Source organism: Poecilia reticulata, linkage group LG9 (genome assembly GCF_000633615.1).
Source record: "Poecilia reticulata strain Guanapo linkage group LG9, Guppy_female_1.0+MT, whole genome shotgun sequence".
NCBI lineage: Eukaryota > Metazoa > Chordata > Actinopteri > Cyprinodontiformes > Poeciliidae > Poecilia > Poecilia reticulata.
This window is the reverse complement of record NC_024339.1, coordinates 27,538,540-27,561,298: the sequence shown is the minus strand read 5'-3', so window position 1 is coordinate 27,561,298 and position 22,759 is coordinate 27,538,540. Positions and strand designations below refer to the sequence as shown.

The 22,759-nt window shown below is 38.8% G+C and overlaps 1 protein-coding gene across 1 annotated transcript; it reads left to right on the top strand.

Moving 5' to 3' along the window:
- The first annotated feature begins 2,369 nt into the window (after positions 1-2,369).
- Positions 2,370-22,606, top strand: inpp5l (inositol polyphosphate-5-phosphatase L). The gene is made up of 16 exons (XM_008419055.2): positions 2,370-2,871; positions 9,304-9,345; positions 9,617-9,717; positions 9,810-9,897; positions 14,842-14,905; positions 15,520-15,623; positions 15,834-15,886; positions 17,965-18,084; positions 18,520-18,604; positions 18,711-18,806; positions 18,901-18,975; positions 19,180-19,253; positions 19,350-19,461; positions 19,552-19,620; positions 19,705-19,764; positions 21,015-22,606. The coding sequence occupies exons 1-15, from the start codon at positions 2,812-2,814 to the stop codon at positions 19,744-19,746; spliced, it is 1,185 nt and encodes a 394-aa protein (XP_008417277.1). The 5' UTR covers positions 2,370-2,811; the 3' UTR covers positions 19,747-19,764; positions 21,015-22,606.
- The last annotated feature ends 153 nt before the right edge of the window (positions 22,607-22,759 follow it).

The window sequence follows — 22,759 nt, the reverse complement described above, 5'->3', positions numbered from 1 at the left end:
CCCTCCTGGTGGACGGTCACTGTTTGTCAAGTCAGCACTTTTCCCCGTGACTGTGTCGGCCATTTCTGTTTTTAAAAATTAAAAAAAATAAAAAATAATTTAATTGGTTCGCTGTAACATTCTAACCACCTGAAAAACTGAATTTTTGGTTTTCACCAGCTGTAATCAATAATTACTTAAATATCTAAATCTCTAAATTACAGTATCTAGAAATTTTATACATTTTAAAGTGTTATTTGAATTAATGCATCAAAATCTGCACTTATTAAGCATTAAAGTAAAAAGAAATAAATCAATCAGAAAAAAACAGAACTTTATTTATTTTTTATTATTATTACTTTATTCAATATTTTTATGACCTTATGTTCCATTTCTTTTCGTCGCCGCCGTTTTAAGCATTTCTACTTTATGCCGTCGTCTAGGGGCATTGCAGTACGATTCGTCACACACTGACAGGTTGGTTGTGATTCTGTTGGATATTTTTGGGAAAATCTGCCCTGAATAAAATCTCCTTATACAAGCATGTAGTTCATTCGGCATCCAAGCCTATCCACCTTTAGCTGGACGTCCCAAACCGGTTCTCTACACCCGGCAGTGTTGTTCTGCCACGTCTTTGTTTGCAACAGTTTCCAATAGGTCTGTTGATGTTGATGAATTAAAGCACACGGTGCTTGGAGGGGGACTGAGCAGAAGCAGGAATAGGTGCTCAAAAGGTTGGTTGCGTAACTCCTGCCATGGTTTACGGCTCTGTAACAGCACTATGGAGAGACAGAGTCAGCCACCCAGCAGCCTTTGCTTTACGGCCTTTTACTCTGAGCCACTATATGGCACAGATCCATTTACTTCACAGGGTTTTATTGCTCTACTGACTCCAACGGATGGTGCTGCGGTAAAAGATGCGTCTATTTAATGCCGTTTCTTGAGAAACACACATCTTACCATCACATAGTTCACAGAAGAATAATTGGGTAAATTGGAAAAATGAAATAAAATATTGTTTCCCATGGCCCAATCAAAGAGAAACTTCTTATGTCAGTTACTTGAAATGTTTTTTTTGTTGTGCAGATAACAGAGCTCAAAAATGGTTCCCAGTTCACTGGCAGTCACAGTTATGTAGAGAAACCAGTTTAGAATGCCTTAAAGTGGTTTTAGATTCTCTTTGTTGTTGTAGTAATGATTTATGTATGTGGCTGAAAAAATAAAAAAGTAAAATTACTTATTGTTTGGTCAAGAAGGCAAGTTATGGAGGTTTTCGATGGTGGTAGAAAACAAAGTTTTTTTTTTAGTAAGTACCAACATTCTTAGTATTTTGTGGGTTAGAGCATTTAAATGACAAAAAAACATTCAAGTTTCATGTCAAACCAGAAGATTTCTATATCCTATACATGCAAATGATCCCATAGTGCATTCCATAATCATTCAGAGTAGAATGTTCTAACAAAATGCATGGTGGTAGAAAGATCATGATTTTAGTTTTTGCAGTAAATAGATTTGTGCTTCTTGCAGTAACATAATTTTCCATAAGCACCATTCAGATATTCTGCAATATAAGATGAAGCAATTTTTTGCAAAACAAAGTCTTACGAGTCAATATTTTTTGCAGAATCACATTTTATTGCAGTGACAGCTGCAAGTGTTTTGACCTATACCTCAAGTGTTACACATTCTTCTTTGCAAAAATAGGTCCATCACTATCCACGGAGTGGCTGAACATATATTTTCAGGTATCTACATGGATTAGGTGTAGGCAATGCAAATAGATAAATATTTTTTTGAGTTAAACCATTCCATCAGAGCTGTGGCTGCGTTTAGCTTCGTCCGTCTTCAAATCAGCTTTGACCAGCTTCCAGGTTCACGTTTGTTTCCAAATGAGGAGAGCATGTTCAGAGTGTCAGTTTTCAGCCATACAAAGGATTTTAATGCAAGAAAAAATATATATATACATCATGGATATCTCTTACCAGAGCACCTTCTTTCAAATGTTTGCTGTGTCCTCCACATGGCTTGTGGAAAACTTTTCAACCTGACTTTTCATGACTTTGTATGGCATATTTGTGGAGAGCATCATGATTGTCCGTCCTGTCAACCAATCCAGGTGGGAGACGTTAAAGTCAGTATTGTGATGCTACCGAATGGTTTCAGTTTCAGTGACATTTTATATTTTGAGATGTTTAAAATCATGGTGACGCACAAATAAAAACACTTTCAACACAAACATTATTTCCTTCCTTTTGGGATTTGGTTTGAGTAATGTGAGCGGGGCCGATTGACATACACTGACGTGTGCGCTGCTGTAGAATATGGCACGAGCCTTCAGCAAGGCTTTTTGTCACGTCAGATATTTTTCAAATTTCAAACTAGTACGTCCTACTTGCGCGAGGGCGGAACGGCTGTCAAAACAACCTGTCAGCTTCCTCCGGGTTGTTTGAGCACTTTTGAAGGCAGCGGCAGCAGCACTGCTCGGTCCTGACTCTTTTAGTCCCTTAAGAAGCTACTAGTCCAATTAGCTCAGAGGGGGGGAGGGAATCCACGCAGTTAAACTCTCCGCTCCCGGAGACTCGGCGATGAGTATGAGCCCTGCCGAGGTGTATGATGACGACCTGAGCCGACTGCCCGCCATCAGCAGCAACAGAGTTGGACCGCGAGCGGCGCTCACATACTGAGATGATGGTGGCGTACTTCCAACCACAGCTGATATAAACTTAGGTTTTTGGCTCGCACGGTAAGCCTGTTTAAGCTCCAACAGAGGCGCTACCGACGGGTCGGAAGTTTTTCCCCACCGGGACGGTTTGTGAAAGTGGTCGGTTAAACATGGACACGTTCACCAACGTGCTGCTCGTCACCGCAAACGTCGGCTCGCTCTTCAACAATGTAAGTATCCCACAGAAAGGTAAAACTGCCGTAACAGGCACACAGCACCACAATGGTAGCAACAGCGGAGGATTAGATTAAGGCTCGCACTGAAACGAGTTACAGCAAGTTACAGGCAGGCTACTGTAAGGACTCTAATGCTGACTTAAATGTAGGGTAAGGTTCTTACAGGTGATACATTGTTTTATCTTATTGTTACGTGGTTTATTTCACGTGTATTATGCGGCTGAAACCAGTCTGTGAATCGTTTTTATCACAGCCGCGCTCAGCGGTGTTCTTCCGCTATCTTGAGTAGCGTACAAGCTCAGCTATCGTTACCTGTCGACGAGTCACGTGACCTGGTCCTAGACAAACAGACAACGTTTTGATCAAATAGGGTATTATCGAATATGAGAGGCTTCAAAACTACTGTCAGGATCCAATTTATCCAAATTTATACCTTATAAATTTGGATAAATGTAAAAAGATTTATTGAAATCAGACTCATGAACCTACCGGTGAAGCTGTTTATGTTGTTTCTGTCCACACTTAAAGGTGCATCTCAACACATTAGAATGTAATTGAAGAGTTAATTTCAGTAATTCAGTTCAAAAAGTGAAATTTGAGTAATTTGGTTTCAACCTTGTATTTCTATTAGTTTTAATCATGTCTTAGAGCTAATAAAAATCTTTTAGCTAGACTCTGTTATGAAAATTTAAATATTACACATGACCAAAAACAAACAAGCAAGCAAAAAACAGGACATTACTGAAAAGTATTTCTAAGTCCAGGATGCTTTCCCAACTGCCTTCCGCTGGTCTGTAGTGTTGGATCTGGTATCTTTCATCTTCCTGACAGAGCAGAGAATGTGTACTATGGATGAGTTTACTTGGAGAAGTAGGGCTCCAATTGCTATGGCAGCTTTGCTATGTGCAACTTTTGTTGGAAATAATACCATTACTCGGGACTTTGCAATTTGGTCAACATCAACTTGTTTAAAAGTGCTCTAAGGTTTGTTGAGGTGAGAACTGCTGTATGATGAGAGGGGACTCCCACTTAGCTGTGATCATCATTGGAGAGGTAATATGTTGTTTAGCCCTCCATTCAGGTTACAGCAGAACCAAGTTTTGACTGAAGGAGGGCTGACTTTTCACCATCTCAGATTCTGATAAATGAAAGTTTATCAATGTGTACAGAGCTTCTTCCTGACGCATAGTATATAGACCCTCTGTAGGCCAGTTTGATGCCCTATCAAGCAGAGTAATACCATTGTCATTAAATTGGTATTGGTAATTTTTGCAAGTACCAATACTTGCAAAATGTATTGGTACTCCTGCCTTCTGTAGGAGGTTCAAAGTCCTACAAAAGCAGCAGACAGCTATGTTGCCTTTGGACTTAAGAAACAACGGTGGACCAACACTAGTAATTTGTCTCAAGGTTGCAGAGTGCACTCAAACTGGTTGCACATGAGACCTAATTTATGAGTGGTTCGCCTACAAAAGAATCTGAGTTTGCACCAGTGTGACCACTTTCTCCAGGAAAAAGAAAATGCAGAACCCTATGATTTCCACAATGCAGAAAACGTAAGCAACAGAAATCTTGGAATTCAACAAGCAAAATGGAAAGGGCAGGGATGTTGGTACAGTCGTTTCTGTGGCCTTTCAGCCGCTGCAACTCTCTTGCATGTTTTAACTGGTTAAGAAGGGCTTGGCTCAGCTCTGTTGTCCTCTCCACACAGAGACAGAAACAATGTCAGTCATGGCAAACAGTGTAAAAAAGTTAGTCTAGAGCTTTGGGTCCAGCTCCACAAGTTGGCACCGAATGTAGAAACTTCACACTGTACCTCAAACATTTGCGGATTCTCTTCCTCTTCACTTTAACTTGATTTCTAAATGTGACACAAAATTTATGTTCTTCTAAAAAGAGGACATTGGACCATTTAGCAACAGTCCAGTGAGTTCAGTTCTTTTTCTCCAATGTAAGTATGACGCTACTTTTGTTGTATCTAGTTCAAGTTTACGTAAAAATAAAGCAACGGCTATAGCCCGTGTTCCTGATACGTTTGTGTAAGATGGCTCTTAAAATGTCTTGTACAGCTTGACAGTTTATCCCTGTTGCTCATGCAACTGTTTTCCTTCCACTCAACTTTCAATTAATATGATTGGGTAAAGCAGCAGTCAGCTTCTTCAAACATAGCCTTTTGTGGCTTGCCTTGCTTGTGGTGGTCGTAAGGCATGTTCTTCTGCGTTAACAGAAATAAACACTTGAAATATATTACTGTTTGAATCTGTTTATATTGTATGAGTTTTACTCTTGGAATTGAATTCCTGGAATACATTCTTATTCGAGGACATTCTAATTTATCGAGATGCAAATATAGTTAAACCAGAAGCAGCGTTATGGTTAAGTAAAGGTCATGACATACTTTAAATACACAAAGTTTACTTTATTTTAATATTGGACTATGCTTAGAGGTTTGTGCACATGGAATAGGGCTGCACAATATTTGCAAGACAAAATATTTTTGCTATTGTGACACTGAAAACACTGAAAATTCTGATCTCAAATGACCCAGTTTTCTCACTTTCCTCGTTCTCTTTCCATCATTACTATATCCCAAGCAGTCTCCCTGAACTTTACCGTCTTGGCATATATCAGGTGTGAGCATAAAAAAACTGTGAAAGACCAGCTAACTAGCCAAATATGCAAATTATTGACAATTTAATGCAGTTTATTTATTTGAAATGAAAAAAAAGTCCACACCAAATACTACATCTTAGCAGTCCTTTGTGATCGCAGCTACTTAAAAGAACAGTTTATTATTTAATGATACATGTGTCTTCAGTAGTTTTAAGCCATAGAGATCAGTGAAAGTTAACACTGATCCTGTGAGTTCAAGCCACAGTATTTTGTGGCGACTAGAGCATCACGTTTTGGGAATATGCATTATACGATGTTTTTGGGCATTTCTCTTATACCAGGGATCGTGGGTCAGCTTGCAGAGGTCATGTTGCCTTATGCTGAACATGAAATGCTACTGAACGAGACAAAAACTCCAATAAGTCAGAAACATCAGTTTGCCAGATGGACATGATTAACATGAGGGAGTGACCAGCCCAAAACCCAGATCTTGGAAAACGTTGTCATTTTGTACTCGGCCTTTCACACAACATTATTTATATTTCTAACCAGTTGTGCAATTTGCCACATTTAGATTAACTTCGAGGCTCCAGTCTGTTATAAAACGTATGTAAATATCCATTACTCTCCCTTGTTTCAGCCTGGGCTGGCTGGGTGAAACGTTCAGACTTAGCAGGAAGGAGGGCGCTTGCAGTCATGGAAATTTGGCTCAGGACCATATTTCCGTTGAGCAAATTTAGGTCCAACGATTCCGTGTGAGATCCCACAGTGGGAAATGCATAAACAGATGAATATCTACTCTCCCTAAGGGGAGTCGAGTCTTTCTACTTAACGCAGGGCCCCTTCTATTCTTATAAACAAACACTCTGAAATGTTGACTCAGGGTGAGAGAAGGATGTTAAGCAGACCACAGATTAAATCCTAATGCTCCACAGAAACGGACTTTAGGAGCAGACACACACTAGCTGCTTCAGTAACACTGAAAAACAGACTTTGCTGCTCCTGTTGAAACAGAACTAGCATGTCTAATTCTGGACTACAGTGTTCATCTGCTCACGGGCTTTACTTTTTTTTATAATAAAGATTTGGAGACAAATCCAGTTGTCAAGTGTTTATCTTCATTAGTGTGCAAACATGGCTGTGGTTGCAGGCAGAGTGATGTGAGGTCTCCTACCTTCCACCTGCACTGGGCTACAGTCACCCCTGTCATGCAAATGCAGTATGCAAAGCCATTTCTGCAGTCATGACATTTTAACTGACCTCTGACACACCAAAATACACATTTTGGAGCATCTGTGCAAGAAAAACCAAGCTGCAAGTGAACTTTTTTTCCTCAGAGATATTTTACTGAAATACACCGTTTTAAAAAAAATGCAGTTTTGTTTTTATGCCAAATGTTTAAACAGAATTTTACTAACCTAAAAAAAGAAAACTACTTTAAAGGGGAGAATCCCTCCAGCATTTTTGCAGCTGTTGACGGAAAGTCTTTAACAGAATCTAATGGTAATTTTCCCACCAACGTCTTTACGTTTTGTTTCGCTGAACCCGCTTTGATTTCTAGAAATGTCAATCAGATCTTAACAAATGAATGATGGAAAGAAAAAAAAAGAAAAGAGAACGCTTCATTATTGAAACACCTTATGAATCAACTGCAATCTTTTTTTGTCTTGGGTAAACATCTGCCATAATTTTTCAACAAAAAATGCACAATGGTTCAATTTCATCTGAGAAGTATATAAATGGAGCAAAACTTTACAAGTTTAACATTGCAGTAAATTCAACTCATAACGTTGCTTTAGTTAGAGTTGAACCTGCTGAGCAGGGTACAAAACAGGCTGCAAACTCATTATAGCTGCCGATGTTATCTGTAGATGTGCAGTTGGCACACGCAAAGTGGTGTGATGCTTCTATAATCTGTCAGTCGCACAGTTCTCATATCACTTTGACTTTCTTCTTTCTGTAGAGAAATGAAAGTCTTTTCTTACGTTTTTTGTAGTCAAATTTTGAAGTGCGCATATTTTTTATGCATGTTTTACTTGAACAGGAAAACCTCAAATTAATTTGGAAGAGTGAAATGATCTTTCTGAGTCTGTTTTTTTATTTTTTATTACATACTCACCTCCTGTTTTACCAGCTCTTTTTAAGGCCACAGTATAACAATCCACAAGTGGATATGTTAGGAGCTTTTAAAAATTTAATAATAGAGTTTTAAATAATAAATGACTCTTGCCAGAAATCCATTGATACTGAAAACTTTCCCTTTTAGCTGTTCGGCATATAACGTGCTTTTTTTGCATTTATTATTTTTAGGAACAAAAGTTTGATTGTTTTTCATAGGCAGCCATATCACCTTGACCTGACCAAGAAACATTTAATACAAAACATTATTTGTTTAGCAAAACCTAAAGGTGAACATAACGGCAGCCTGAGGCTACCATCCACCACTAACATGTGATGCAGCCTGTATTAAATGAGCAGTTTTGTCACTTTATTGAAGCATTGCAATGAAAGTGTTTCGATGCAATATTATTGAGAAAACGGATTCTTACACAACTCATTGAAGCAGACGTTCGTGCAGTGCCAGCTATTGCCAAACAACCTGCAGTGACACAAAGATTCATTCACAACTGAATAACATTCAAAACAGCTGCTAATATTTCCTGGAACAGATTCCCCAGCTGGTTTCCGTGAGTCAGATTAGGCTGTGCAGAATGACCACACATCTCAAATATAAAATATTTCATTTAGCGCTTGAAGAGTAAAAGGTCAAGACACTATGATTTGAAAAACACTATAAAAAAAACCAGCTGAGTGCATAACGAACTGTACGCCGATTTCTGAAGATTTTAACGATTGAAGTGCTAAATTTAAAATTGTGTATTCACAGAATCCAGTTTAAAAACAATAGTCAAATGATTTCACTGGGCTTTTTTGGGGACATTTTTCTTTGAAATGGCCATCCATAATTCGAAACAATTGCCAAATAAAAACTTTAAATCGGAAAAGTTGCATTTGAAAAATGTTGAGCACATCCAGAATAAATTTTTTTTGAGCAAAGTTGAGATATTTATCTTTAATGCACAGAGGATATTTTGGTGAAAATCAACACTAGTTACTATTAAAAACCCTATAATTTGGGCTTGGGGCATTTTATGCTCACTAACTACACCATCGGCTCCTCTATATTAAAGTATTCTTGGGTCAGTAAAACTGAAGCAACACGTTAGGAAGAGTTTCCCCTGAAAAGGCCATGAAGAAGACAAACTGATAGTTGTTGCCGCTGGGGCTGCTTTTACAATCCGTCGAGTCATAGGTTGTGATTCTGCACTTTGGTTTCGTTTAAAAAACAACTAACCACAGATAAAAACCACACAAGTTCTGGGTTCACTGCTTATTATGTATGAGATTATGGTTGTATTACCCAAATGATTATTGCACACACTTCGAGTCATACTGCACATGGTTTTAAACTATGTATGCTATGTGTTTTATGATGGGATGCAAGTATTGATTTTGATCAATTATTTGATGATGTATCTAAACAGAAAATGAAAGAATATTCTATTTAATTCAGTTTTTGTTTTTTGTTTCCTTTGCTTCTTTAAGTACGCTATGTAGTGATTTTTTTCAGAAGATACGGATTTTTAGGATCATGTGTGAAAGGCTAAAGTGTAATTGTTTTAATTTGCTTCTTAATGGAATGTGGTCAGAATATGAAGCGTATCGTTTCTATTTCACACTGATTGAAACTGTTGAATAAGTGACCGATGACATTAGTCAAATGATTTTACTTTTTTTTTTCTATTTTCGAAGGTGGATGAAATCCAAAATGGATGGTTAGAAGAACTGTATAAGGTAAGGTTGAATATTTTATATCTGCATTAGTAGTGGTCTCTCTGTTCTAACATATTAAATGTTTGTGTGGGCGATCTCATGCAGCTTAAAGAAATACAATCTTTGCTAATTCTGGCCCGCTTTTGTCGCTCTTCCAACTGTGGGGGGAAAAAAAAAAACTAAGACCACTGATGAGTTGTAACGGTCAGCCTTAAAGCAATGGTGACCATCTTCACATGTCGGCACTCTGTAATCTGAGCTTGAACATTAGACTTTAATGTTTTTGAAACAGACAATCCGGAAGTACAAGCCGCAGTTCATCGCCCTGCACTTCCAGGAGGTGGGAGGAAAGGACTACATGGTCAACATGGACAAGGCAGAAAACTTCTTTTGGTAAATAAAAACACCACTAAAAAGTAACCACAATGACCGTGTAGTTACACTGTGTAACATCTGAGCAAATGCATTTCCCTTCTTCTTCCTAGTAACATAGAGTCCAGTGAGGAAATGAAGGAGTTTGACAGGACCTGCATTTATGTGGACACCCAGTTCCAAGCGGAAGACAGCTTTACGGTAGGAAACCTGTGGAGATATTCCAATGTTCTTCCACAAGATGGCGCTCTCCTCCACATAAAGGTGGCCTCAGCAACATATGTGAATGTGAGGCAGTCTGATGCTGGATAGGAATCTGCAGCAGATGTTTCCTGATATTAATGTAAATGCAACCATTTGACTGTGTAATAAGGTCATGTCAGACAATGGTAGGGGGGCATTTTTAAAAACCTTGAAAGCATGCTTTGTTTGTTTCTTTTTAGCTATTTTAATAAATATAGATTAAATATACAGTATGAATTCATCAAGCGCAATAATGAACTTCTGCGGTTCACAGCCTTTAGTGACATATTGCAGGTGCGCCCTCTTTAGGAAATCCGATTTCTTATACGCTCTGTTTGCTCACCTTTTTTTCTTCGGCAGCAGAACTTCATACATCAAAGCTTCCTTGCAATATGAGCAGCGTTCAAAATCCCAGCCTTTTGTATGGGACATGGATCTTCTAGATATAGTATAAAACGGTGTTGGAGCTGTAACGCGGTGCAGGCACAGAGAGATGAGAAGCCCTCAAAGTCAGATTTGTTTGGTCAGCCATGATGCTTTCAGTTACCGGACCGAGAATTTCTGTCCATAGCTGCCGTCTGCCGTGCTGTTATGGAGCTGTGAGCAGGTGTGAGCCAGTTGGTGCAATCAGGCCATAGTTCATACAAAGTTATCTTTCAAAACTCCAAAAATCTTTAGCTGCAATATTCTTGTTGATTACACATGACCACCATGAAACATTGGTGGCGACTGCAGAATGTAATCTGAGTGTTTGCCATGGTGAATGAAACTTTGAACAGCTCCACATATCATTCAGTTCTAGTGATGGGCCAGACAGTTGTGTCATTTTACACCATGGTTTTAGACAGAGCTGTGCGATGTCTGGAAAATACTTAACAGTAATCCTATCAATGAAAATTGCAATGACCGTACTGGTTATGATTAACCCTCCTTTCCCCAACACTTCTGTTTTTCACCATTACAGTGTTCCCACTGCTCTCTGTGAGCTTTAGCATCTCAATTACTAACGATATACATCTGGGGTGAGCATTAAGGATCGAATCACCCAAATATATATAGTTTTGATGGTCAGTTTTAAATTCATTAATCCAGTTGGTCAATTTTAAGTCAGTGCTGGCAGGGTATGTGCAACATGACTGACCAGCGGTTTACTGCAGGCTGTCTGCTACGAATGGATGACATAAACCTTAAGTTTTTTTGTTATATTTTGGGATATTTATGGCACTAATGATGATCCTTTGAGTAAAAGTAAAAAGTCCTGGCGTTTGCAAAGCTCATTCATCAGAAATTATTGTAATTAGAGAAAATGATCTATAATCTCTTTTTCCCCTCCAATAACATTAAAACAATGCAATTGGCCAGACTAACAGATGAGCTTATACTTGTGTCAATATATAAATATATATAATTCACCACTATTTTATTGAGCATTTTTTTCCTCAGTCTGTGCAATGGAGTTAAAATGTCCACAAATAGATGTTGTAGATAAGAACTCTTATGATTTGTTTTATTTTAACGGCACGCAAAATAATTCCCGTTATACATTTTTGCTGAAAAATATTTGTGTAAATTCAGAGATACCATTTTACTGTATTTATTATTTTCTCCAGATTGTTATTCCATGTGAACATCACCCGGTTGATGTTCAGGTCGTAGAACGTCAGCCTCAGTTTCCACACTGGTCATGCAGGTCATTTCTTGCATCCATGTTTTTTTTAACCTCATGTTTCACTAATCAGCTTCCAGTGGTTTAAACTGCGCTTGCCGTTGGCTGTAATGGGGTTTGTCAAAGTTTCAATCCTGGTAGGGAGAAACACTTCTCCTCTACAGAAAAGTAGCTGCGTTTTTCTTCAACTATTAACCCTTCCTCCTCCCAGGTGAAACCCTCACACAGCACGCCTGACAGTAGGGGTCAATGTCTGCATCTGTAGACTGAAGGTGCGTGAAGCCGAAAGGGGGGAAAGTCAATGACCAGGTGCGAGAGAGAGACGGGCCAAAGTCAATACATTTAACTCTAGATTAAAACTATTGATCCCAGGCTATCTGTACGCAATAAATTAAGCGTCGTGGGGGTGGCGGAGGACAGCTGGGACTAAGTTTTCCTCTGGACTCGAGTGTTTGCACCCTTCTCCGTTTGCCCTGAGAGGGTTGCAGCCCCTCTTCCCCGACCACCGCCCCACGTAATGCCTCATTCTCATTTCGGCGGTGCCACCCGCATTGATTTTCAATTTGTTTCCCCCTGGCTACGGATCATCAGTTATAAAGCCAAGAGAGAGAGCTTAGTGGGGGTGAAGGGGGGCTCTCTTTTCTCAGGGGCTGCAGACGTAGAGGGGCATGCATCCCCAGTACAAATGGTGTTTTGATAAAAAATCACTTGAAAGTCAATATTTTTTTATTAAACTGTGCACAAACCTGATTGATGAAGATGGGTGTTTGGCCAACTACGCAAAGGTGTGTGTGTGCCTAACTGTGCGAAACACTGCTACTAATCCCACATGAATCAGGCTTCCCTTCAGGAATCTCTGGAGAGAAACTTTACCTGACAGTCGAACTTTTTTTTTTTTTTCCTTCGTAGAAACATTTCAACTCCTGCAGATATGTTCCAGTAATTTCCTCCGTCGCTCTATGTCAGACAAGTCGGTCTCTAACGGTTGTTCACTGAAGCCGTCAATGGAGACACCTCTGTTTTAATAAACGAGGATGACTGTGGCACCGAAGATAAACGATGTCTTCAGGGAGAGATCTCTCATGCGCTGACTGATCGTCTGCGAGTGTGTGTTTGTGTGTGTGTGTGAGTGTGTGTGTGTGTGTGCGTGCGTGTGCGTAGCCCAGCTCTCCGTCACGACCTTACCCCCTCCGTGCGCTCACTTATTTTTCTTTCGGCCCCCTCTCAGAGCGCCAGCGTTGGCAGTCGGCAAGCCTACTGCTTAATACCTTTTAAATGGTTTTAATTTTCTGTCTTTATTGATTTCACAGGCCATGATTAATCAGATCAGTGGAGCAGGCAGTTAGTACATTAAAAATTGTCAGCCCTGTGTCAGGGATGATTGGGCGCTGAAGTGTGCACCCTCAAAGTGGCTCTACTGAACGTTTTTATCGTTTAAAGTTTCACGTGGTTTTTGATTTGCACAGTAAAAAAACAAAGTGGATAACTGGAAGATAAGGCTTTTGCTGTCTATAATAAACAAGTCGGTCCTTGAGACTAGTCATGTGTTTGTGTTTTACATTTAGTTTTGGTTTCGCTTTGAGAAACAGCTTATGATTTCTTTGAAATGCAGACCTGAAAATAAAGGGTTAGGCACATGTTCGTGCACAGGCATGCGTTTTGATTTGCAGACTGCAGTGTCAGGATATCTGCAACAGATATACAAGACTAAAGTGCACTGATAAATTTGTGTTATCAGTGCACTAAAGTGCACTGATACATTTGTGTTACTTCTGTTGCAGTAACATAATCTCATACTGAAACTCAGAAAATTCTAACTGTTAATTTTAATAAATCTTTCCAATGGACATAAAATATATATTCCATTAAGAAAAAAATGTTTTTAACAAAATCACAAGGTGTACAATTGTTAACACCCGAACTTTGACAACCTTCGTTTAGAGACGGTACAGAACTTTGTCTTCTATAACGCTTCACAATGTTGAACCGTAGCTAGAGCCATCTTTGACCATTACTCAATCTTTCCAATCATCCAAAACCATGTATACACTTTACCTTGTCATTTTACCCTGTAGGTTTTCTGTAAGGTTTTGATTTGGGAACTTGGTCTGGGCCGGGGGTTCCCAAGTCAGTGCTTGTACACACCTGCTTTAAATGAAACCAGACCTCTGCAGAGGTAACGGATGCTGATGCGCCATTTTATTCAGGTGTGTTGGAGCAGGGATGCGTCTAAAAGTTGCAGGATGGCAGCTGTCGAGGACTGGACTTGGGCACCCCCGGTCTAGGGACATGGATGACAATGTTTTGGGTCCTGCTGATGGAACTAGTAACGACTCTTTTTCATGTTTACATGTACCCAACCCATCTTTGCTCCCTTTTTGTCCTGTAACACTTATGATAGGAAATAGTTAAAATATTTCCTTAAAAACCTTTTTCAGTTACTACTGTTTATTTATTTATTTTGGAAACAAATATGGCCTGGTGTGTTGTTAGAAGTTGTCCATGCTGCTTGTAAGACCAAGAAATGTTAGACCTTACAGCCTCTATTGAAAAATATATATTTTTTAATATATTACATTTTTTTTAGGGTTTGTTGCCAGTATGCTGACAAAGACTAACAAATTTGGCCCAAAATATCAGACTTTAAAAGCACACAAAATTATATTTGTAGTACACCAATTACTAGTTTGACTGCAGATAGAATAAAATGTGTCAAAATGATGTTTTCACTTTTCACTATGGTAATACAGATTAAAATACACCACACTATGACTGTATTTCATGTTTTTGTTCTGATGATGCTTATTTTAAAGAGATACTACTGTGCTTTAATCCCTTTTAAGCTTTTTGGAATGAAAACCAATGTCATGCATTTAACTACACACTGTAATAGTTATTGGTGTGGTAACTTTTAAATGATTTGATAATTTTTTTAAATTACTTCTAACAATAATTAGTGTCAAACATGACGATGCATTGCTGCATTTTGAATTAGTCATTGCAGAGGTTAGTTGCAAAACTGCTAAATGATATAAAGTAAATTAATTGCTCTACACATGCTTGCCTTAAATACTAAAATAGGTAACTAACAAATTATTTTACAACTAAATTATTTTTTGTATGTTTTTTAAAAAGAAATTTGAAATTTTTTATTTATTTATTTATTTTTTACTTAATCAGTTTCTGATTACTTTATCGGGTATTGAACATCATCTGTTGTTTTCTTTTGTCCACAGGCTTTGGGCAGCATGTACTTCATCCACAAGACACTGAAAAATATCTATCATTATGACTTTAATGGTAAGAAATCCTTAAAGTGTGAAAGTTGCATTCATTTTTATTGGTTTATAATAAATCGGGTTGTGATGAACATTTCTCTGTTTTTGCTTTTTCACCATACATTTTTTTATATATATAAATGATTAAAATCCAACTGGAAGCAGTGTAGCCCTCTGCTTTGATCAATAGCTCCCACACCGTGAGGGACCAGGTTGCTGTTGCATATGATTGGCAAAATTCCTGTTATTTTTTTATAGGATATTTTAAGATGTTTCTGTGTAATGATCGTTTGATGGCTCTACTGCCTAGGCAGGTATTTGCAAAGTACTCAAATTTAAAGTGGAGCTGCTATTTCGGCTGCTGCATAGTCCGGTCACGTTAGGTGTGAAAAAGCTTGGCAGAAAAGCTTATGGAAGAGCCATAAACATCCCGGAGCTGCCACTCGCTGTGTGGCCCGAACCGATTGTCGTTGGCCAAACGAAGTCTAATGGCTCCCGCTTATAGATTCCCCTCATCATGTATGCCGCTCTGATGAGGTTAACACCAGTTTATTGATCGCTGTTTGCATGTTTTCTCACTCTTTTCCATGTCACTGCCCTCGCTCTGCCTCCCCCCGGCCGCCCCGCTGCTCCCAGTTAAGGATTTTAAAGCCGTGGTGGGACAGACCAAGTACGTGGGCTCACTGGACGGCGTCGCCACCGTGGAGAAAGAAAAATTCCCGAAGAATTTCTGGCCCGATGTAAGTCTGTATGCAAGAGTGTGGGGAGCGCTACGGCGAGGGGGGATGCTAATGGAACGAAGGGAGATGCTGGGGAAAAATGAGTCCACTGGGGCTGCTGACACAGAGATGAGACAAATTATCTGCAAGAATCAATGATTATCAGTTTGGTGCTTTAAAGACATGGCTCCCTGGTGTTTAGCGATTCTCTCTCATTTGTCTCTGTTGCAGTTCAAGTGGTCCAGGAAGGGCTACATGAGGACCCGCTGGATCATACACAACCAGTACGTAACGCTCAGAAACAGTGAAACACTTTATTTTTTGATCAATTGTATTGTCATGTTGTTAAGAGAGTTTTAATAACACTTGTATTTAGAGTAAAACTGACCTTTTTTGTGACCTTTCCAGATTAATATGTAGGCCAGTGTTTGATGCACTCATAGAAAAGACAGGATTGAAAGCAGAGATTCAGTGATCAGCATTTATATAACCTTAGGTTTTGGGTTGACAGAACATGAAATTGTCTTCTTCACAAAGAAGCATTTGGGAAGCAAAATAATTTTTTTTCTCTTTAAAACACAATAGAGTTAAAGAGCTTTTACACAATATGGCTCTGTGTAAAAAATAAATAAATAACTGATTCTGACTGATAAAATAATCTTTTTCCATCAGTAACAACTTTAGACTGAAGAGTGTTGTTGCTAAGTGAGTTTCCACACAGTCTCTAAAAGTCTGCAAAAGTGTTGTGTTTTATTTGATCTTTTTTTTTTTTAAGTTTGGGGAAAAAAATTCAGCTATGGAATTAACTATGTAAAAATAATTTACCATACAGCCTAGAATTTAAAAGACACAATTGTGAAATTCTGAGATGTGAAAAGGTTTTTTTATTGAGGTTATATTTAATTGACTTCAACAGTCTTGGATTTGTCACCATGTAGCTTAAGATTTTGACCAAAGCACTGATCAGTAAGATTTTCTTTAGTCACTGATGGGAAACCCACAGATAAAATATAAAACAACTTCAAAATGTGAAATGGGTCTAATTCACAGCTTGTTGGCCTCTTGGTTCAGGCTCTTAAACTGCGACTGGTTAAATGCCAGATAATCTTAGCTTCCAGTAAACTAGTTTTAAAAGACTTATGAGTCTTATGAGATTGAAGAGCACCAAAGTAAGATAAAATTTTTATTGCTCATAAAATTGGAAATTTGGTTTTAATAATATGTCAGATGCCTCCCATAACTACATCATAAAACATTTAGCGTGATAATTATAAGTGTTTGTGTTTCCTCTGGCTTTGGAGTTTGATGAAATAAGGCACAAAGGAGTTCTTGTACCTGTTCCTATTGTATCATGGCACCCTGAATCATCTCTGAAGGCAAAGTTCAAATGTACTGCTCTACTTGTGAACTTAATCTATAGAAATTTTATCATTTTACAGCTTGTTTTTCACACAACTTAGTGAGTTTGTTCTACACTGAATGGCCAACCATTTTGAAAACAAGTCTTGAAATATTTCACTTGTAGTCTTATAAATCTGAGTTTCCTTTTTTGAAATGAGTGATAAATAATATTGTTCACATTTTGAGATGTACTTGTACATATAAATTGATTCATTTATAAATGTAATTATTGCCATTAGCCTGGAGTTCAACTTGGTTCCATGTAGTTTTTAGCACTCTGCAATCTACTACCTTTACCACATAACAAATAAAGTTGACTTTAACTGTTGAACAATGATGCTACTTGGTGAAGGCAAAAAATATGTTAATGCTTGCTAATGTTTCATTATCATCATTGGTTGTTGCAGTTTGGAAATTCAAACAGAATTCTTTATCTTTGATCATTAATCCGTAGCTCAGTAACAACTTGTCAACAAAATCATATTTTCATCATTCTTTTTTAGTGTTTGTGTTGTTTTCACGAGGTTATGAAACATGCCACATTTTCATAAATTTGCCATGTTCAAGTTTAAACCTTGAACATTTCCTGCAGTTACAATTATTAACTGAAGAGTGTATAAACCTGGTCCTTTTATTGAACCAGGCTCATCATCTCTCATTACTCACGGACTTCTAATCTGCTAGATAAGAACAAAAAAGTTTCAGTTATGGTATTACGTTGTGAGGCAATAGTTACTACTTTGATGCATAATTCCTGGCACAAGAGGGACAAACTTCTGAGCTGTCGGAAGGCTACACACTGATAGCGCAGGTGTCACTTTACAACTTCCCTATCATACACTCACTGTCATTGTTCACACTGTGTCGTCCTAACTGATGTCAAATTGTTTCTTTTCCTTTGTTTTTTCATCTGCCGCATCTTGTTGCGTTTTGCCGACGTGGGCGATTGTGTTGTCCGCAGGGGCCTCGACCTGGTCAACATCCACCTGTTCCACGATGCCTCAAACCTTATTGCCCTCAACTCCAGTCCCTCCATTTATTCAGCCAACCGCAAGAACGCTCTCAAATACGTCATCAGCAGGTGGGATCAGCAGCTGTGCACTTTGAATGGGCCACCCGAACACGTTAATATGCAGAACACCTGGATTTATACTGAGACTTTACTACAGATTCATGGACTGTATTTACTAATTAGGCAGTTTGCTAAAGTACTTGGTGACACTGGATTTTATATAGGCATGTCAGATTGAAGAGGACTGAACACACATGAATGAGACACACTTTTCAGATTTTTAGTTGTAATAAATATTGAGAATCTCAATTACACAGTACTTTGTGTTGATCTATCCCATGAAATCCAAATAAAATACTTCATCATATGTTCTTACAAGAGAAAATTGTTCCGGGCAACTGCATTAATTTGTTCCAATTTAAAAACCAGAATATTTAAAGAATATATAAAATAAACCTTAACCTTTTGTGTTAAATAAATGAAAACATTGTTTGTCTTTTCTAGGTTATCAGACAGCCGCTACGCTGCTATGCCCTTCTTCCTGTTTGGAGATTTTAACTTCCGTTTGGACACACGTACATTAGTCCAGGTATGTTGTCATATATATGTATGCATGTATGTATGTCTGCACCAGCTTCATATTTGAACACGGACCCTGCAAACTCCCTCTTATTTCTCCTTGTGTTGCCGACCAGTGCCTGACCATCGAAGCAGATGTTGTAAAAGACGTGAAAGACAGCAATTACGAAGTGGAGAGAATCACATTTGAAGAAAGAGACAACGACCACCAGGTAATTACGGCAGCCAGAAAGCAAAAAAAGCCGTTACCGGATTTGACCCAGATTGGCGTTCATGTTGCCCGCCCCGCCCATCCCTTCCCTTCAGATGCTGCTGCAGATCGAGGAGAAGCTGTTTGAGTACGTGCACCAGACGGTTTTCCGAGAGGACAACGGCAGAGCAGTAAGGACATATTCCAGACTTTTGCTCCATAAAAACGAGAAACTCAGGTTGTTGTCAAACAGTCGGATCTGTTCCCAAAGATGTCAGATTACGACACTCCATAAGGCTATACACCCACAAAGACCAAAACTTTAAGGCAGTTCACTAGAATTTTACCTGGAATTTTAAAAATAGGCACACTTCCTGTTTTTATTTGCCGCTCAGCTTTTGAAGTACGACAAAGAGGTCATGCCCTTTCTTGATGCTGTCAGGGAAGAGGACATCACATTTCCACCCAGGTGAGAATAAATTTACCGTAACAGGAAACGATAATCTATGAAAGCCTTCTCCCGATGTACCTGACAATCGAAATATGATTTTGTCGTCTCCCGTAGCTACCCCTACAGTGAGGACCACCATAAGCCGAGGCAGTACATGAACACGCGCTGTCCCGCCTGGTGTGACCGCATCCTCATGTCGCCCACTGCCAACGATTTCATCAGCAGGGTCAGACTAAACTGTCTGCATATTTCATTTTTACCCACTAGACTCTTAATTGATGAATATTCAATTGTGTTCATTTTCTGTTTATCTCAGAGAGATTATGACGGGGAGGGTGTTGTTTACAACACAATTGGTCCTAATGTCTGCATGGGAGACCATAAGGTAAGCCTTTAACAAACCATCTGTTCTGGTCAGGCAATGAATCAGCCGCAGAGTGACTCTTTGGTGTTTTTCGGTGCCCCGCAGCCCGTATTCCTGTCCTTCTCGCTGAAGACGAATAACCATTGACTCCGATCCTTCTCAATGGTAAGAATATCTATAAGTGAAGCGCCACATGTGAGAAAGCAGTGCTTCCACAGGGCAGATTTAGAAAGAGATTGTGGTAATCTCGTTCTTCTCCCTGGAGAGCCATAACCAAGCCAGCCCAGCGGAGTCAGAATATGAACTAAGATGAAGCACCTGCGGGACACGAGTGCTCCTTTTGTGTCCGGTGTAGTTGAAGCACAGTGCGATCAGCACCTTCCACTGATCTATGTCTATTGAATCCTCTGGTTTCTCGCTGCGGCTACACATTAAGTGCATTGCACGACTTCTTTTCATTAATTACAATCTGGATGGCCGGCTGGAGAGGCATTCATCCCGCCCCGGCGGGATATTGGCATTTTTACGGCAATGATTTTGTTTTGCTGCTGTTTAAATTTATTTGTTTAAGGATGGACTGCTTTATCATGATGGTCTTTCTGTGAGGAGGGTGGGGGGGTTCAAATAATGAATTCCTCTCAGGGAAGAACATCCTACAAAGACCCGTTGTTTCTTTTTGCTTTTTACATTTTGAGGGGATAATATAATCCCAATGCTCAAGAACTTAGTTTTTATAGTTTTATACCCCTTCAACTTTTTTTTTTCTTTTTTTTTTTGCATTTGCTCATTAAACTACAAACTTAAGAGCTTTAAGCGGATTTTACAAATTGTGATCAGAGAGAAAGATGACAGGAAGTTTAAAGTAAAAATAAGCCATAAAAGCGCTCTGTTTTAGTCCATCCTCTACAAGTAGAAGTAACACACAACTACAAAGTAGGACTGCATATTTAAACAAAAAAAATCATCCGGTACTGTTGTTGCATGTTGCATATAACAATTTGACTTACACTAAAAAAAAAAAAAACATGAATAAAAAAGCATTAACGTTTGTCCAGCTATTAGAATAAAAATACATTCTTTGTTTCCATCTCAACAACCGGGATGACGCGTGAATAATTGCTCGCATTGATTGCTGTTTCAGTGCTCGCAGTGAAACAGCTTCAGCTTCAGATTTTTGAAATACATTTAAAACCATGTATCAGTTTCTTTCCATGTCACAGTTCTGTGCTATTTTATGTTGGTCTGTCACAAAAAATCCAAATGAAACCCTGGAGTTTGTAGAAAGGTCAATTGGGTTTAAATACCTTTTGAGTTAATATTTTGAATCAAAAGCTACTGCGCTATCCTCACAGAGGAGGCAGGAAGTTTAAAACCATACTGTGCATTTGTTTTGTCTCACTCTGTGTCCGTTCCAGGTGTTCAGCTGCACCCACCACAACTCGGCCACCCTGGATGCCAGCATTATTCTCTTCCACAGGCAGGACTCATGAAACCACCTGCTTTCTCCATGCCGATTTTACTCGGCGTGGAGTTCCTGCTTGCAGCCATGTGGGCAGATCCTTTAATCCTTACTAGTTCTCAACATTTTAATGTAAACCCTCATTATTGTTGTAAAACAGTTTCAAAAACATTGTGTATATATATTTTAACAGTATGAGCAAGACTGACTTTTTTTTTTTTTTTTTTTTTTGTTTCAACATTCTCGTAACCCTCGTGCACGGGAATCTGTCGACTTCAAAACAGATTGTATCTTATCAAGAACTGAATGTCAGCCCTGTAGATTAGATGCGTCGGCTGCCACGCTCTGTATACTTTAGGCACTTGTTTTCCGCCACTGTGGCATTTTTAAAAACAGGAGCGCTGCTTCTTGGTTTAGCTTCCTATCGTCATGTTTTCACCGATGTTCTCAGATCTACCTTTAAAAAAGGCTTTGGAATTGAAGTTTGACATTATCGAGACATACCACTAGACGGGCCGAAGGCTCTTTGAAATTTTACGGCAGCAGCAAAAATATCTAGAAGTCTTTATCTGCTATAAAAGAAATGATATTGTCACGAAAAAATATTTGCCCCCTTTGAGATTTCTGTTGTTTTTTTTTTAGTTGACTGACATAATTAAGATTTCACAAAAATGTTGTTTTCTCAACAACAAGTTGGTTTTAAGTGAAGTTATCACCTAGAAATTAAATTTTGTAGGACCCTGGGTTATCTTAAAGTTTGTTTCAGTGATGACGATGACAGGCTTTCTATGTACTTACTGTACATAATACCAAGTGCTTTATCTCCCAAAACATCTCAGCTGTTCTCAGTCTGTCCGTTCATTGTTACTTCTGTGCCGCACAGCATTCCTCCACTGGAACGTCTCTTCTCACGCTTTTTCAATTGTATCTTCTTTCACTGCCAAAAGCAAAAGTCACAGTGCTGTCCTCTTATGTTTACTTAAGACTGAAATACGGAATATGGTTTCTGTTTTACTCCCTGACTTAATTGAAACCTCGCAGAATGCTGTGTGTGTGTGTCGCCACACACAACACGTTCACACACTTATAAAGCGTGAGGCACTGTTTAAGTTTTCTTTCTTCATGAGTGATTTTTATGATGCACGTTGTTAAACTGTAACTCCAGTGCAATAATAGATATGTTTAATGTGTATGGTATCGGCTCATGTTTTAACCTGGTTTTAATGGTAGTACCTGCTTCTTACTGTGTTTTGCTTATTTTTGTGGTAAGTGATGAGGGACCTGTACACTCTTATTTATTCCAAATATTAGCAGAAGTGACATTTTGGATGTCTTGTTTGTACAGTTGGCCTGTTGCTTCACCCATAGCAAGACACAGTGATGATCAAGTCTCCATTGTCTGAACCAGTGTGTGATATAATGTAATGTTGTGACAGGAGTGGAGTTGGTTGGAAGGACCAGTATTACCTTTAGTTAACTCTAGTCAGACACTACATGTTTTACTTTGTCTTTTGGAAATAAAGCATGCAATGCAAAGTGGTTCTGTTATTTGAGTCATCTTCGTACTGCGTTTGGATCTTTGATTGTGAAAGATTCACACCAAGAATCTCTTCATTTCCTGGATAATGGCAGGATTCCCGTTGATAGGAATACACTTCAAAAAGCATCTGAGGCAAAAATGTAGACTTGAGTACAAGAAAA

Bases quoted from the DNA above. Each gene is read 5' to 3' on its own strand.
- inpp5l (XM_008419055.2), top strand. From the start codon at position 2,812: ATGGACACGTTCACCAACGTGCTGCTCGTCACCGCAAACGTCGGCTCG. The intron at 19,462-19,551 runs GTCAGACTAAAC...TGTTTATCTCAG, and splicing joins CCAACGATTTCATCAGCAGG to AGAGATTATGACGGGGAGGG. The intron at 19,621-19,704 runs GTAAGCCTTTAA...GGTGCCCCGCAG, and splicing joins TCTGCATGGGAGACCATAAG to CCCGTATTCCTGTCCTTCTC.